Raw genomic sequence first — 15235 nt, 5'->3', positions numbered from 1 at the left:
AAACAGTGTCTGGTGTTTCTTTGCTGTAATAACCTTTATGAGCCATTCAGTTTGCTCATACAAGAGACATATAACTTAAATATGATAAAGGTAAAACAAAGTATAACAAATTACAGTACATCCCTTTTGTGTAATAATCATTTTTCAATATCTAATATTGCTGTAATGCTGTAGGGTGTCAATTTACCTTTACCTTATCTTGGCCTGTAGCTTCCATTTTTTAAAATGAATTAATCAGCTGGTACTTTTTTTTCAACATATTAATGCTTTTGTCCATAAACGCTAAAAATGTGAAAATATCCTTGAATGATTCCCCCAACCACAGGAGGAATCATTACATCCATTGTTTATGTGCCTGACAGCTTAAACCCCCAAACATACTCCATTCATTACCAGAAATTACAAAGAGAGGGAACACATCTTCATGTTTGAGGAGCTGGAACCAGGACACTTTTATCTTGAAAACTCAACACTATCCATGATCCACTTCCTGTTTCATAGCTTGGAGTTACCGTACTTCTGGCCCATCTGAGCCGTTTTCGCCTCTTCATATTTCTTTGTATGAGAGTGTTGGTTTTAAAAATGAGTCATGTGCTCCTGATCCAGGTCTGAGATTCACCAGCTGCTCTAGTTCCCCAGCTGACTCCAGGTGTTGCGTCATCCATCCTTCTAATGATTAATGCCTCCTGGCCAGGTGGTAACTGATTCCCCTGTGTTCGGATAACCTGCACCGTTATCTACCACCATAAATACAACAGCATGTATAATGCACTCTGTTCAGCCCAGTCCACTTTTTAACAGCTAAAACAGTGTATTACAGCTTTATCAGGACAATTCAGACGAAAATGTACTAAAGCATGACAGCATTGTTCAATGCATACTTTTTTTTCAGGGAGCCTTTTATCAAATTTGGCCAGGGACAACGGATGTAAATTAGACTTCTGACTAACTCTGGCATATTTACAGAAATGTTTATTAATATGCAGTGTCCCTGTAAAATAAAAAAATAAATAGATAGCCACTATTTTTTACTTGACAAAATAGGTCAAATTAAAGATGTTACTGTTAACCTGCATACATTTATCATTTTATTTTAAGAGGTCATTACAAACTGGTTTCTCCTTAAAACACTCACCTGACATATATATCACTGAGCTAGTGTGTATTCATTTGTCAACATATTGCCACAGGAATTCCACGTCTATAGTGTTAAACAGTCATGTCCTAATTTTGGCCTACTCTCTGCAGTTTATGAAGAACACATTCGATCGTGCCGGGATAGTCTAAAACTGGAGTACACATGGTGGGGCGGGGGGGTTTCAGTGATTTGTGACCTAAAACAGAGGAGGCTCAGTGTGGTGAAAATGCACCTTTGTTGGTGTCATGTTGTGTTTTTGCAGCTGTGATGAGTAAATTGTGTCGATAAGCTGATGCAGCACAGACTGCTACGAGAGAACAGCTACTCAACCATGCCGAAAGCTTCACATCAGGCCAAGAGGTTTGTACAGTCTGATGTTGACAGTGAACCACATGGGAATAGAACCTATGCTTAAATATCAGTACAATAACTCAAGCACTTTGTAAACTGACAGTGGTTGGTTGGATTTATTTATTTATTGAATAATCGGTATGACAGAATGATGAGGTCACTTGAGAAGGCACATTGGAGTAAAAAAAAAAAAGTTGCAGTAATGGACTTTAGTCCTTGACGATGGTGGGAGTGATCATCTTATTGAAGGAATAATATTTGCAATCGCTGGGTGGTGCAATGTCCATGGTGGTGGTGCTAACCTTCTCCTTCTTGAAGCCGGCTTGGAGCAGGTGAGGCATCTGGGTCTCCTGAAAATCATTAACAGACGGAGCGAGTCAGCATTAGGCAGCTCAGCCCGGTTTATCAGTAACCTTGACGTAGTTGAAGGACGAAAATTGAGATGAACTCCGCTCAACCTTGATTGGCCGGAATCAGTGCTGGGCGATAAGAATAAATATCAGAAACATAACTCTACACAGTCTGCTACATTTTTACACTCAACGACACGAGGAACAATCAAGAAGCACACACTGACCGCTCAAAAACAAAGTTACATTAAATTTCGACCAATATCACTGATAGGAGTCATGACTTTTAAGTTTTCACTGATTTCCATGTTCACTTTATTCATAATTAAGAGATACTTTATTAACTGAAATCTCATCACTAAAACTCCAACTGACATCCAGCTAATGACAATCAGATGCTCTAAACATACGATGGAAGTCTTCAAACCATACATTTCCTGATCGCAATCTTTATTAATCATTTTGATTGTAGTCACTTAGTCAGATAGAATACATGTAATAACATTTACTTTTTTCCAAATAACAGAAACATTTTAAATATTTTTTTAAATAAAAGTATATATTCGTGTAAAAGTTGTTTGAAGCAATGTTTTGAAAACATCCCTCAAGCTAAGCACATTACATTTTTGTAAGCATGTGGTGATTTTTCACTTGAATAAGATCTCTGTTGTGTGGGTTGAGTATAAGTTATTATGGAACAAAAGTAACTTTTTGGGTAATTAGAGAGTAATGTGGATTGCAGGGGACCAACCTCAAACATCTTCTCAATGTTGTCGTATTTAGTCTTGAGCAGCTCACCCCAGGAGGTCAGGTTGCAGTAGGTGAGGACACCGCCGGTCTTAAGCAACCTGTGAGCGTGACCCTGCAAAGTAACACATACAAAACCAAATCAATCAGTCCTTTAGCTTTAAAAGGACGTGACCTGAAGCAGACAGACTGGCCCCAAATAAAGCCAAATGTATGACTGATGTCAACATCTTGACATTAAGGCATTCTAACTGTATCCTTCTGTATGCTTACTCCACTTTTCATGCAAACAATTCAATGTATTTGTAGTAATTATCCTCCTGAATTTAAATCTCCTCAGAGCAGGGCTGTATAAAGTGTAACTACCCACCTTAATAAAGTCAAACTGGTGAGTGTGCCATGTTTCCTCTGACAGAGGGTATGTGTCATACAGGATACCTGGTTAGAGAGGGACACAGTGGAGTCGGTGATTATACAATATGGAAATCTTTTTTTTCTGCATCTCATTTATTGTTACGTTATTTATATTTTCATCCATAATGTTGTGTCATGGGACAATAGCTCAGAGTCTGTTCCTCAAACAAAAACACAATTCCTGAATGGATGCTGCATCCCTGCATTAAGTTCAGCAATCCAAAACTTGGCTGCAGTGCTGCTTTTTCAACCTGATGCGGTGCCACCTTAAAGATGTATTCCTCGTGTTTTGATTAAACATCATGACAGTGCCATTGTTTTGATGTGAAAAAAGTCTCCATATGCAGTTTGTTTGATTCATATTAAATGTCTACTCCAAATTCTGTGAGAAAAAGTTCTGTCTTGACTGGTATGATGTCTTACCATCAAAGTGGTTGTCTGGCAGCGTGGGGACAACTTCCTCCCAGAGGCCCTTCAGAGGGACCACCTGCAGCAGCATAAAGAACAATTTCAACAACAGTAAATTAGACCTGCAGACAGTTAACACACAAGCGACAAAAATATCTGTCAAACACTAATATGGGTAGATTGTATTGGCCTACTAACCTTATGTGGCTGAGATTTGGCCCAATTCTCCAGTCTGGCAAAGACGCCATCGTTGCACTCGATGATCCAGTGCTCCTCGATGGGGAAAGACTCCATTTTTGTGGCAGCAATGGCCATGCCAAAACCAATCTCCAGAACCCGACCACCTTTAAGACAGTACACCAAACAACAACAACAACAACAACAAAACAAACAAGAAAGAAAATATTTTTTTATTTAGCTGAAGCTTTCCAGTGACTTCATTCCAGCCAAGAACCTCTAATCTCAGATGAAACGGAATTCATCATTGTTGGGAAAGGTTTAACTTTTCTCCTTCTGTTGGGAGGGGAGCTAGTTGGTTGTAACATGTGGTTGGACAGAAAGGCCAAAGGGTTTCATTTCCCTAGCATATAAATAGATGAGGGGTAAAGGCTATTTGTCAACTGCCCCCTTCATAATAATTTATTGGGATTGAATCAGCATTTTAGTGTAACCTTCATTTCATTCATTTTTGTATACACCAAAGACAAATTGACCCAAAGCTGCATGCAGCTGAAAACATTTCAGGTAAGGCACTAAAGTTCAAAAGAAATACACAAAAATCCTCTGGCTTGAGAAAAAAAATACATTATATAATCATGGAAAATGCATTTCAGTGTCCAACTACACTATAAGTGTCATGCCTGTGCAAGGAAAACATGCATTTGAACAGTGTTGTGCAGACAGTTTCAGTGCACTTGCTTGTCCCTTCCCACATGTCTGAGGGTGTGTGGATCAGTCTATTTTCACACAAAGCTGAGAGCAGATGAGCTGTTTCCCCCTGCAGTCTTCTTGGTCAGTTCCCATGTGTAGAGTAACAGCTGCTGTTGTATTCACAGAGCACCATGCTGCTCAAACACTCACGTGTCATTTCAGCAAGAGTACTGAAGCAATGAAGGAAAAGACTGAAATATGTGTACATAAATGAAATAAAAGCTTAACTCTTGCAAAATTACACTTTTATTTTGTAAGTAAGTTTGACAAAAAAAATCAGATAAATACTTTAAACTGAAAATATAATAGATTATTTTTTTTCCATCTGTCAGAAAAAAACGAACTCGACAGTTTTATTTATAGGCCACTTTAAAAAAAAAAAAAGCTTCAGCACAGTAAAAATGTGTGATTCAGGTACTTTTTAAGAGGCCCAGCCCCTTTAATACAAAATATTTTTAATTGAAAAAAGGCAAACTGTATACTTACACAACAGGCGTACAGTAGCCTGACTTAAACATTAACTTACTGAATATATACTTCAACATTAAAGTGTTTTAAGTTATTTTCAAAATAAGTAAACATTAAAAGATAGTGCCAGATAATTTACAATACTAATATGAATAATTTATTACGACTTAAAATTGTATTCATATACATGTAGGAGACACGGTTATTTTTTCAGCAGTCTTTTTGCACAGAGTCCATTATCGGACGCAGACCATCAAATAAACACCGTGTCCGATAATGGAAGCCAGTGATGATGATTTAACACTTTTACCTTTCGAGGCTGCAACGGTTGACAGGGAATGCATGTATGGGGTCTCCCAGCGTTCCATCACGGGTTTACCCATGATCTCCAGGTGAGTGTCGGTCTCATTGTAGCCGGCGCTTGCATCGTGCCAGGAGGCCTTGCAGGTCTCTCCCTTTGAGAAAATGGGCTCAGCTGGGGAGGTCATTTTTGCTTGGATGTGGAGGACGCGTTGGTTGTTGTTTGTTTCGAGTAAACGGTTTGGCAGACTGTGTCTCCGCACACAAGAGGGTGAAAGGCAGGAGGCGGTGGTTTATATCGGGTTCAGAAGTGCTGACACTGCTGGATTTTCACTACAGGTCAAAGGCGCACATACATTCCGGAGTAAAAACTGAGGCAGCGGGGCCCAAGATCCTCTGTAGAGACGATGACTCACTCAGCGCTAAGATGCTGACCTTCGCTACCAGGCCACCGCAAGTGTTGAAAAATTAAGCCAGTGTGGAAGTGCAAAATCCTGCAGTCCATTTAGTGTCCGTCTGTCTTCATAAGCACAGGAAGTCACATACACATTCATTAAACAGCTCGTTTTCAAAGCATAAATTAACTTGTTTGCAGCCTGATTAAAACGACAAAATTGGTCTGATTGGCTCATGCTGCTGGTAAGTGTATTTGAATCTTACAGGAAGAAATCAAACCTTCATTATAGCTTAATTTTCTGAGATAATAAATGTGTTTTATATAAGAAGTCGTAACTAAGGAAAATCAGTTTAATGACGTGATGTGAGCGCACAATTTACTTTACTAGAGTATTTCTTGCCAATGCCACAATTAATTACACAAATAATAATTTATGATCATAATAATAGATGTTTATTGTTTCCATAAAGAAAAATTAACATCATTGGTTCTGGATACACAAAATTACAAATTAGTAGTAAAAAAAGGTAAAATTAAACATTCAGATATGGGCCACTCAGAGAGATAAGTAAGCTACCCTTTTCTTTCCTAATTCTTTCACACCTTTACATGTGATATAGGTACGTTTTGAGCACATTGCTTGCTTTAAATTGCCAATATTGGTTTATTATTATTATTATTTTTTACATCACATTGTGTTTTTTTTGTCTCCAGAGCAGGTTCACCCAAAGCAATAGTTGGGCCCCTGAAAGGGCCCTTCTATATCTGATTCGGTTTGTCAATGTACAGGAGACCATGGCGACTAAAAAACAAGCGTATTATGTTGCAGTTAGAGCTGATAAATATTGAGACAGCAGTTGATTATACCGGCTTGTAGCGTTCTTCCTTCAGCAGAATTTAGAAAAGGGCAGCGATACTGGAAATGTTGTAAATGCAGGAAACATGAACATCACAAAAAAAGTCCTCACACCATTCTAAGTAGACACATTACATTTTGAAACAGGCTTCAATGTACTGAAACAACAATGAATAAAATGTGTATTTTTGGTTGCTTTAACAGGTAATGTTGTGTATTTAGGTTTAAAAAAAAAAGTTGGTTATCATTGCTTGAATGTAGGATGGACAGCATGGTTTTTGCTAACTTCAATGGGCCAGTCCCCCCCCCAACTGAAACATAGTTGTAGAATCGTAACGGATAGATACAACACACTGTGGTTTAACCATTTCCGTCAATTTCATCCTAAGAAAGCTAATAATCCAGAGATTGTCATAGTTGGCATGGCATCTCCTGTGTTGAATGAAAATGTTTGGTATGCATAACGGGAAGCAGAGTGAGAGCTCTTCCATTTGTTCTACTCTCTGAGCCCTGGCGTGGACAGCTGAGGACAACCATTGCACTGGCTCTTATTCAAACATGTTCCTGTTGCATAAGATTGTATGAACTGCCTGAACTGGATGTAGAATAAAACAAACCTTAGTAGACCATATTACTAGAAGTATTTATTAAACTGTTCTAATAAAGTTTTAAAGCTGTCCAGTAGGATAAATATACAGGTTTGGCGTCTGATGCCCACAGAATCCTCCACTATTTGCACATTTGTAACACAGCTGATGAAGTTGCCCTTGTATAAGAAATGTGGATGGAAATTTGAGGGTCCAACACATTTTTCTGAAAATTGACTAAAGAACTGAAAAGAAAGGAACAAGTAGCTCCCACACTTCTAATTAACCCCATTTTCACAATATATCACAGTCACTTAGCCTCTTTCCATGTGTTGTATGAGTTGCTGCATGAGACAGAATGACGGTCAAAAATGCAACATCTGCTCATCTTCACAGCCCCTCTGCCCTGGTTACCCATCATCCACTTCAGTCCCATTAGGTGAAGCCGAGTGGCAGCGGCTTCTCAGTGAGGGTCCTCATACAATCGCAGATTTTCATCCACCTACCACTCACACACGAGCCTCTTCAGCCACACTGCCTTTGAATAATACTTATTTCCACTGAGGCTCACAATGCTGCAGCGAGCGCAGCACTCTGACATGGAAAACAATAAACCATTACTCTTTTTGTGCACTTCTCAAATATTGTCATGTCACACTCTCCCCCCAAAAAGCCCATCAGAAACCTTTCCATGAGATTTAGCTCTGTCGGCTTTTAGAAGTAGTTGAGTAGAAGTGAAACCTACTGGGATCATTTCCAGTGATTTCAATTACTGTACTTTAGAGGATAATAGTTATATTAATGTATAATCAAGCTTACAACACATCAGTTTCTCATCCAGAGCCAAGGCAGGGAGCTTGGTTAACGTCCAAACTAAAACCTAAAGGGGATCGTGCCTCTGCTGTTTTTCTTTCTGTCTTTGGATTAGCCTTTCTTAAAATACATGACGGCTCACTCTCTGCAAAATAAGCATTTTGTAACGCACACATACCCAAGTTTATCTACCCATGTATTTAAATGACTGCCCTGTTGTTCATTAATTGATTAAATCATGAAGAGAACGATATCACAATGCTCCAAACCATCATTATTTGCTAAAAAAGAAAATAACCATGCATAAATTAAATCAATATTAAACAAGGCACCTTTTTATTTTACATAATTATTGTTCAAAACTAAAAATCTGCAATCAAAGTTAAAATAGTCTGAGGTTTGGAACATGAAGCTAATATCCTTGTAGTGTTTGACCTTCAACATGTCAATCGACAATCAGTAACACCTAACCTTTTGTAAATCTCTTCCTGTTTTTTACTGCTAACTCACACTTGTTGACTGATTTGTTTCAGCTTGAGTGTCTTGCTATAGTTTGACATTATTATATTTCCTCCTCAGATGTGAACAAACAACAAGCACTTTGTTCACACTGCATCTTCGCTACACTCACATTTATCTCAGTGATACAATAGTTACTGTATTACATGACCTGTTTATCACATGCTCTGTCTTTTCTTTTTTGTTCCCCCCTCTGTCACACATCATCAGAGTAATCAGAGTCAAAGGGCAGAAGAAGTCCTACACAGGTCAGTCAGATAATCCCTCATTTTATAATCAGTTAGTTCAGAGTTCTCTTTTGTTTTGATTTCACAGTCAAACTGATTTCACAAAGGGAAGTTGACTCAAATAAACAAACATGTGAATTGTATCTTCCGGAGCATAACACATCTTGTTTCTAAATAATGATGCCTAATCCATCATTCAGTTATTTCAACTGAAGACCATAAAGAACTGAGTGTTGTTTAAGGTTACAGCAAACTGCAGTGGAGGATTAGGTTGTGGTAATTCATTAAAAAACATCTTTGAAGTACCAATCTGTATTTTGTAATCTTCCTTTTAGGTACTGATGTCTGCATTTTTGAGTTCTAAATTAATTATAATTGATTAATTTTATATACTATATAAGTCACATGCTATCATTCTGTTATTTTTTAGGGTTTTATACATGAAAAGATTTATTTTTGGGCTTTCATGCATTTATAGGACAGTGGATAGAGTTGGAAACAGACCGGGGAGAGAGAGAGGAGGGGGATGACATTTGGGGGAAAGAAACCAAGGGTCGGAATCGAGCTCGGGCCACCCGCTTGGAGAGCGACAGCCTCCATATGATATAACTGAACTAGATGGAATCAGCCTGGCATCCACTGTCAAGAATCTAGGAGTTCTATTTGATCAAGACATGTTCTTCAACTCCCACATAAAACACATTTCAAGGACAGCCTGTTTTCACCTTCGTAATCTATCCAGAATCAGGCAAATCCTGTCGCAAAACAATGCAGAAAAACTAGTTAATGTATTTGTAGGTTGGATTATTGTAATTCTCTTTTATCAGGCTGCCCTAATACGTCTTTAACAACTCTTCAGCTGGTACAAAATTCTGGAGTTGGTGTACTGACGAGAACTAGGAGAAGAGATCACATTACTCCCGTATTGGCTCCTCTGCACTGGCTCCTTATACAATCTAGAATACATTTAAAAATCCTTCTTCTCACTTACAATGGCCAGGATCCATCTTATCTTAAAGAGCTAATAGCATTACCCCCCTATTACACCCCTATTACACTCCCAGAATGCAGGCCTGCTTTTGGTACCTACAGTCTCTAATTGTACTATGGGAGGTAGAGCCTTCAATTATCAGGCCCCTCTCCTTTGGACTCATCTACAAGTCATGGTTTGGACTCTGTACTTTTATGAGTTTAGGCTTAAAACTTTACTTTTTTCTTTTTTTAAAGCTTGGCTCCGGTTTGGACCAGCTCCTAGTGATGCTGCTATGGTCTTAGACTGCCAGGGGACCTGGCAAATTGAGCTCTTTTCTCTCCCTCTCTCTCTCTCTCTATATGCATTCACATCATATTAACTAAATGTCAATGTCTGCAATTCTTCATGTACTATTTAAGTTACTAACCATATATCTTCCTGGGAGCTCCCTTGTTTCATAGGTTCCTCTGGCTCGTTGGTGTGGACGGCCTGCTGCTTTGACCTCTCTGACTTTAACTGCTACAACTATTAATATCTGCCTTACATCTATTATCCAACCATTATCTTCACCGTTTTCCCTTTTAGGGTTGCGGGGGCTGGAGCCGATCCAAGCTGTCAGTGGGTGAGAGGCGGGGTTCTACCTAGAAGCCAATCAATCACAGACTGACATACAGAGGCAAACAACCAGCCACACTCACATTCACATTCACAACTAAAGGCAATTTTGGAGTCACCAATTAACCTAACAAGCATGTCTTTGGACTGTGGGAGGAAGCTGGAGGGAACCCAAGCATGCACTGGGAGTACATGCAAACTCCACCCAGAAAGGCCCTGTCTGACGGGGATTAGAATCAGGAACCTCGCTGTGAGCAAACAACGCTAACCACTGCACCACCACCGTGCAGCCACATGTATTCTCATTATTATAAAAACTAAAGTGAACTGCTCAACTTCAACCTCTATAATTCACATAATCAGTCCTCCCTGTTTCATCATCTTTACAGTTGCTAATGTTAATATTACACTGATCAGTATAACATACTTAGCTGTTGCGACTAGTACTACACAAAGCCTACTTTTACCATTATTACAGGCATTGTAGCAATAAATTGTATTCATTGTTGTTTTTGCTCTGTTTGTCTCTTTCTTTCTTTCTGCATCTCCCCTATCCCACGTTTAAATCCCCAACACAGTTTCGGCAGATGGCTGTATATCTTGTTTTTGTTTCTTATGGGCAAAAAAATACTGACGTCTGACAAACAGTGATTCCTTTCTACTAGAGCAGCACATACAAAGACATCCTGTCATTTCCTGCACAGGACAGTATTTAACTGCTTGTTTATTATACCTGTACTTCCCTATTGTATTTGAGCATCATTATAACTGGTTATAGATGCTATTTGCAAATATTTCTGAGTGTTCTGAGTATAATGGGTGGAGTTCACTTCAGTGGTAAACAGAACTAAGAGAGACGGTTCAAAACTGCTTCATAGTTGACTTAGTGTAATTCTCTGTGACAGAGAACTTGTTGGGATCTTTCTTTAAACCTCATGAACATTTAGCTCTATTTTACTTAAGACAACTCAAATGCTTTAGAAGTCTCTCTCTAATTATTAGGAAAATAACTGCAGTTGCAATGTATGAATATTACGGTCCATGTCTCTTCATATCGCCGAAAGAAAAACATTTAAACATAGTCATCCAAAAATAATTGTCTTTTCAACTAGGGGGATGAGATCATTTTACATTGCTGTGTACAGCATGTGGACTGTGAAGGTTTGGATTTACTCCACCTTTAAATCTGTAAGAAGAGTAAGAAATACGGGGTATTTATTTCCAAACAGAAAATAATCTGCCATTAGAATGACCCTTTTTTAAAACCATGTACTACTGTAATAGCATTGTTTAAATATTTGTCTAACTATTAAAAAAATTGATCTATTCTGTGAAATATCTAGTAAATAAGTCAGCAATGTTTTTTAAGGGAATGTTGGTGTAAAAAAGGCCCTTTTTTTTAAAGAGGGATACATTTATAGGCTGACATCTTTTGTACTTCAGCTATAGAATGACTATAGTAATCCTTTGGTGCAGTAACCCATGCTCACCCTGTCGCACCAAAGACCGGGGGTAGACCGTGGTATAGAGTTAGTTGGTGGAGCATTTGCATTCCCTTTAATATGTTTCTTGTACCTGCAGGGTTGCTGTTCTGCACATAACAGGAAGAGGGTGCTGTGTTTTCTCTCAAAGGCAATGGAGCTTGAGCTGTTGAGACTACAACAAAAAAAAGCTGTGAGACTGTGGCAAAAAGCAGTGTGTGAGTTTTTGGCTTTTGTGACAGCTGTCTTAAAAGAATTAGGCATGATTCACTTTCACAAGGTTGCTGCTCCTGCTCATTTGTAGATATGTATGCATAGGAAGCTTGAATATTATTTAAAGGAAATAAATAGTTGGCTATTTCTTGATTGTTACCATAACTTTAATGATCTCCATGAAAAAAAGCTTAAAAGCAAATCAAAGCTTAAACTAAGAGGGTAATGAAAATATAATTATAACTTGTAAGCAATTAGTAGGATTATTTGCAACCCCAAATGGCATTATATAGGTGACAATGTTTTAGAAATACTTATATTATTTATTTTAGAGGAATAAAAATCAAACTAAAGATTATTCTTTAAGTCAAATTTTAAAATTTAAATTTTTTCAAAAAGTCAGTTAAAAGCTAAAAAGTGTCTATAAATACAGTGCTTATAAGAGAGGCTTACGTGTTGTTATTTCACGGCTTTGTAGAATACTTGATTCTGATTGGTCAATAACGTTTGGGGGCGGCAGTAGCTCAGTTTGTAGGTACTTGGGTTGGGAACCGGAGGGCCGCCAGTTCAAGTCAGACAGTTGCTCTGTTAGCTGGAGAGGTGATAGGGCACTTCCCGAGGACTGAAGAGGTGCCCTTGAGCAAGGCACCGAACCCCCAACTGCTCTGGTGCGCTCCCTGCATAGCAGTGTGTAGCTGCCCCACTCTGACATCTCTCCATTAATGCATGTCCACAGGTCCTGTTTGTGCATGTGTGTGATTCGGGCTTTTGTGTGTGAGAAGCATTTCTCTCAATAACAGAGTGTAAAACTGAATTTCCCTCAGGGAGTAATAAAGTTATTCAAAATCAAAGAAGTCACTCAGAGGTCTGCTGTCTCTATACTGTAGAGCTCGGCAGCTTAGTCCTGCTCACCCTGTCAAGGTTGTATTTCACTATAACAACAATAGTGAGCTAATCTTGTATTTGTAGGTACAATCTATATATTTAAATGAATTAACTTGTGAATATGGCCTTAGTGGAGTGAGAAGTTACAGCGTTTGAAAAAAACATGAAATGAAAGGACTTAAGAGTACAAGAAAAGTTAACAATGTATTATGGGAATGTGATAGAAATTGTGTTCACTGTTCACATGACTTCATTATTTCTGTTTATTCTTTATGAAATGAATTAAGTATCTGAAAATATTTAAATTCTCTTTATCTGTGGTTTGTGAATATGAGCGCTGTTTAACACGCTTAAGCAGAACACTTGGCTTCACTCAGACTTCAGTCGCTCACGTTGTCACAGACTATATTTAAAAGTAAATTGACAGGTATTGTGCCTGAAAGGTATTATTTAGGTGCATTATGTGTCACCTCTGTCACTTATGTTTCATGTTTTAAATGTCAGCTTCTAATGCTCGTCACTCGTGTGTTCTCAGTCAAATGGTGGCTGTCATGTAATCATCTCAGTTGTGTTTTAGCAACAGAAAACCTCTGGGCTGAATGAAATTGGTTGTGTATTTATGAAATGTAAATAAACCTTGAGTTTTTGCTGGGATGCTCATAAGAACTTGTTTCAATAATGCAATACACTTTATTCATTTTATTTATTTAATGTATTTGAAGGGGTTTGTTCCACTGCGCTCAGAGATCTCTTTTACAAAGAAGAGAATCAATCAAAGGGTCTGTTCTGACGTCGACACTGAGCAGAGGGATTTCCTAGACAGACAGCCCCATGCAATGTAACTGTACCTTATAATCAAACTGAAGTTGGAAATCTTTAAATAATATGCTTGCTATAGGAGAAATAAGTGGACAAAAAACATTTAACGTCTGTTACCTTGAATATATTGAACAACTCTTCAAATAGCACATACTTCATCTGTAATGTGAAACTGATTTGTCTGTTGCCTTTTTAGTTTTTGGATTGAATTGGGTGTTTTTTATGCTTTTATACTGTATATAGGTTATATTTTTTCTATTAAGGTCACTTGATTTCGGGATTGACTGAGTCCTGATTAACATATAATCTTTTGGTCCAAAGACAAATGCTTCCAACAGGAAGACAAATGTTGATTATGGTAAAAACATTAACTTTAACTTTCATCTGACTAAAAGCAAAAATCAGCACTTTGGATATCTTTGTACTTTTGGAACATTTTATATTTTAGGAGGGCTATCTGCTTTTTTTATCTTTTAAATATTCTTATTCTTATTGGCTATTAGTTATTGTTGTAAGGGCTGCTTGACAAGGCTTTCACATAAGCATTGTTCTCATAGGAATGCCTTATTCAATTCACTTCAATTCAAAAAACTTTATTTGTTCCCGGTGGGCAATTCAAAGGCACACAGAGCAGTAAATTAACAACAGTGCAAGTACGAAACATTTTAACCTAAATATAAAGTGTCAATTTAAATACAACTTAAAGCTTAGGCTTAACTTAAAAATACAAAATATAAAGGAATAGATATAAGTGGACAGTGATCGGACTAACAGATGTAAACAGATGTAACCATAACTATGTGCAGTAGTGACCAGATGTAAACAGAACTATGTGCAATAAACGAGAAATAAATATATATATACAGAGCTATGTACAAGTAGGCAAATACTAAATGATAAGTTAATATGGTGCATGGTGAATAATGGAACAACAGAACTAATACATACAATATAACTGTAAAGGTAAAAATGAGATAAATAAAGTGACCGTAGTGCAATGATGGATAAGAAACAAAAGGAATAAAGTAACCAGAACTGTATGAATACTGATATAAAATGGATAGAATAAAGTGATGTAGTGCATGAGACCAGATAAAGCAGAGGCAGTCAAGGTGCATCGATACTAAATGCAACATTTTCATTTCATATTTGATTTATTTGCTCAATTCAGTGTATGGTTTCAACACCATAATACACAACAAAAGATATTTTCTCATAATGCTGAAACACTGTTCATGAGCAAACAGGAGCAGGAAGAAGAAAACTTATAATACCTGCCCATTTCCTAATAACACAAGATTTTTTAATTTTTATTTCATTTAACCAGGAAAAAGTCTCATTAAGATTAGAAATCTCTTTTACAAGAGCGTCCTGGCCAAGACAGGCAGCAGCACAATTACAAGGTTTCAGACATAAAACACTTCAGTTCATTGTTGTGTGATCCAACACAACAATGAACATAAACACAGGAATCACAAAAAGAATCAGTTCATCAGAATCTGTCATAAGTCATGAGCAACAAAGCGATCAAAAAGGGGCAATACGAGTTAGCTAAAACATCTACAGTCAGATATTTCTGCCTCCAGATCATTAAGACGACCTTTGAAAATATTCAAGGAAACCAGCTCCCGAAGATTTAAAGTATCTTGCAACCGATTCCAAGAAGAGGGAGCAGCATACTTAAACGCCCTTTTTCCTAATAGAATAGAATAGAATAGAATAGAATTACTTTATTGATCCCTGG

General features: G+C 37.7%; 1 protein-coding gene across 1 annotated transcript; it reads right to left on the bottom strand.

Moving 5' to 3' along the window:
* Nucleotides 1-1591: 1591 nt before the first annotated feature.
* gamt (guanidinoacetate N-methyltransferase) lies at nucleotides 1592-5418 on the bottom strand. Its single transcript, XM_020656486.3, has 6 exons — nucleotides 5117-5418; nucleotides 3607-3752; nucleotides 3424-3487; nucleotides 2957-3024; nucleotides 2591-2701; nucleotides 1592-1839 (listed from the first exon to the last, which is right to left on the bottom strand). Exons 1-6 carry the CDS (start codon nucleotides 5292-5294, stop codon nucleotides 1699-1701), a joined length of 708 nt encoding a protein of 235 aa, XP_020512142.1. The 5' UTR covers nucleotides 5295-5418; the 3' UTR covers nucleotides 1592-1698.
* Nucleotides 5419-15235: the final 9817 nt, after the last annotated feature.

Source organism: Labrus bergylta, chromosome 6 (assembly GCF_963930695.1).
Source record: "Labrus bergylta chromosome 6, fLabBer1.1, whole genome shotgun sequence".
Lineage (NCBI taxonomy): Eukaryota > Metazoa > Chordata > Actinopteri > Labriformes > Labridae > Labrus > Labrus bergylta.
The sequence above is the reverse complement of the archived record's forward strand: the minus strand, read 5'-3'. Positions and strand labels throughout refer to the sequence as shown.

Excerpts from the sequence above, each read along its gene's own strand:
- gamt (XM_020656486.3), bottom strand. The coding sequence starts at position 5,294 with ATGACCTCCCCAGCTGAGCCCATTTTCTCAAAGGGAGAGACCTGCAAG. Across the intron at positions 3,025-3,423 it reads GCCAGACAACCACTTTGATG|GTATCCTGTATGACACATAC; the intron begins GTAAGACATCAT and ends CTCTCTAACCAG. Across the intron at positions 2,702-2,956 it reads ACCAGTTTGACTTTATTAAG|GGTCACGCTCACAGGTTGCT; the intron begins GTGGGTAGTTAC and ends GTTACTTTGCAG.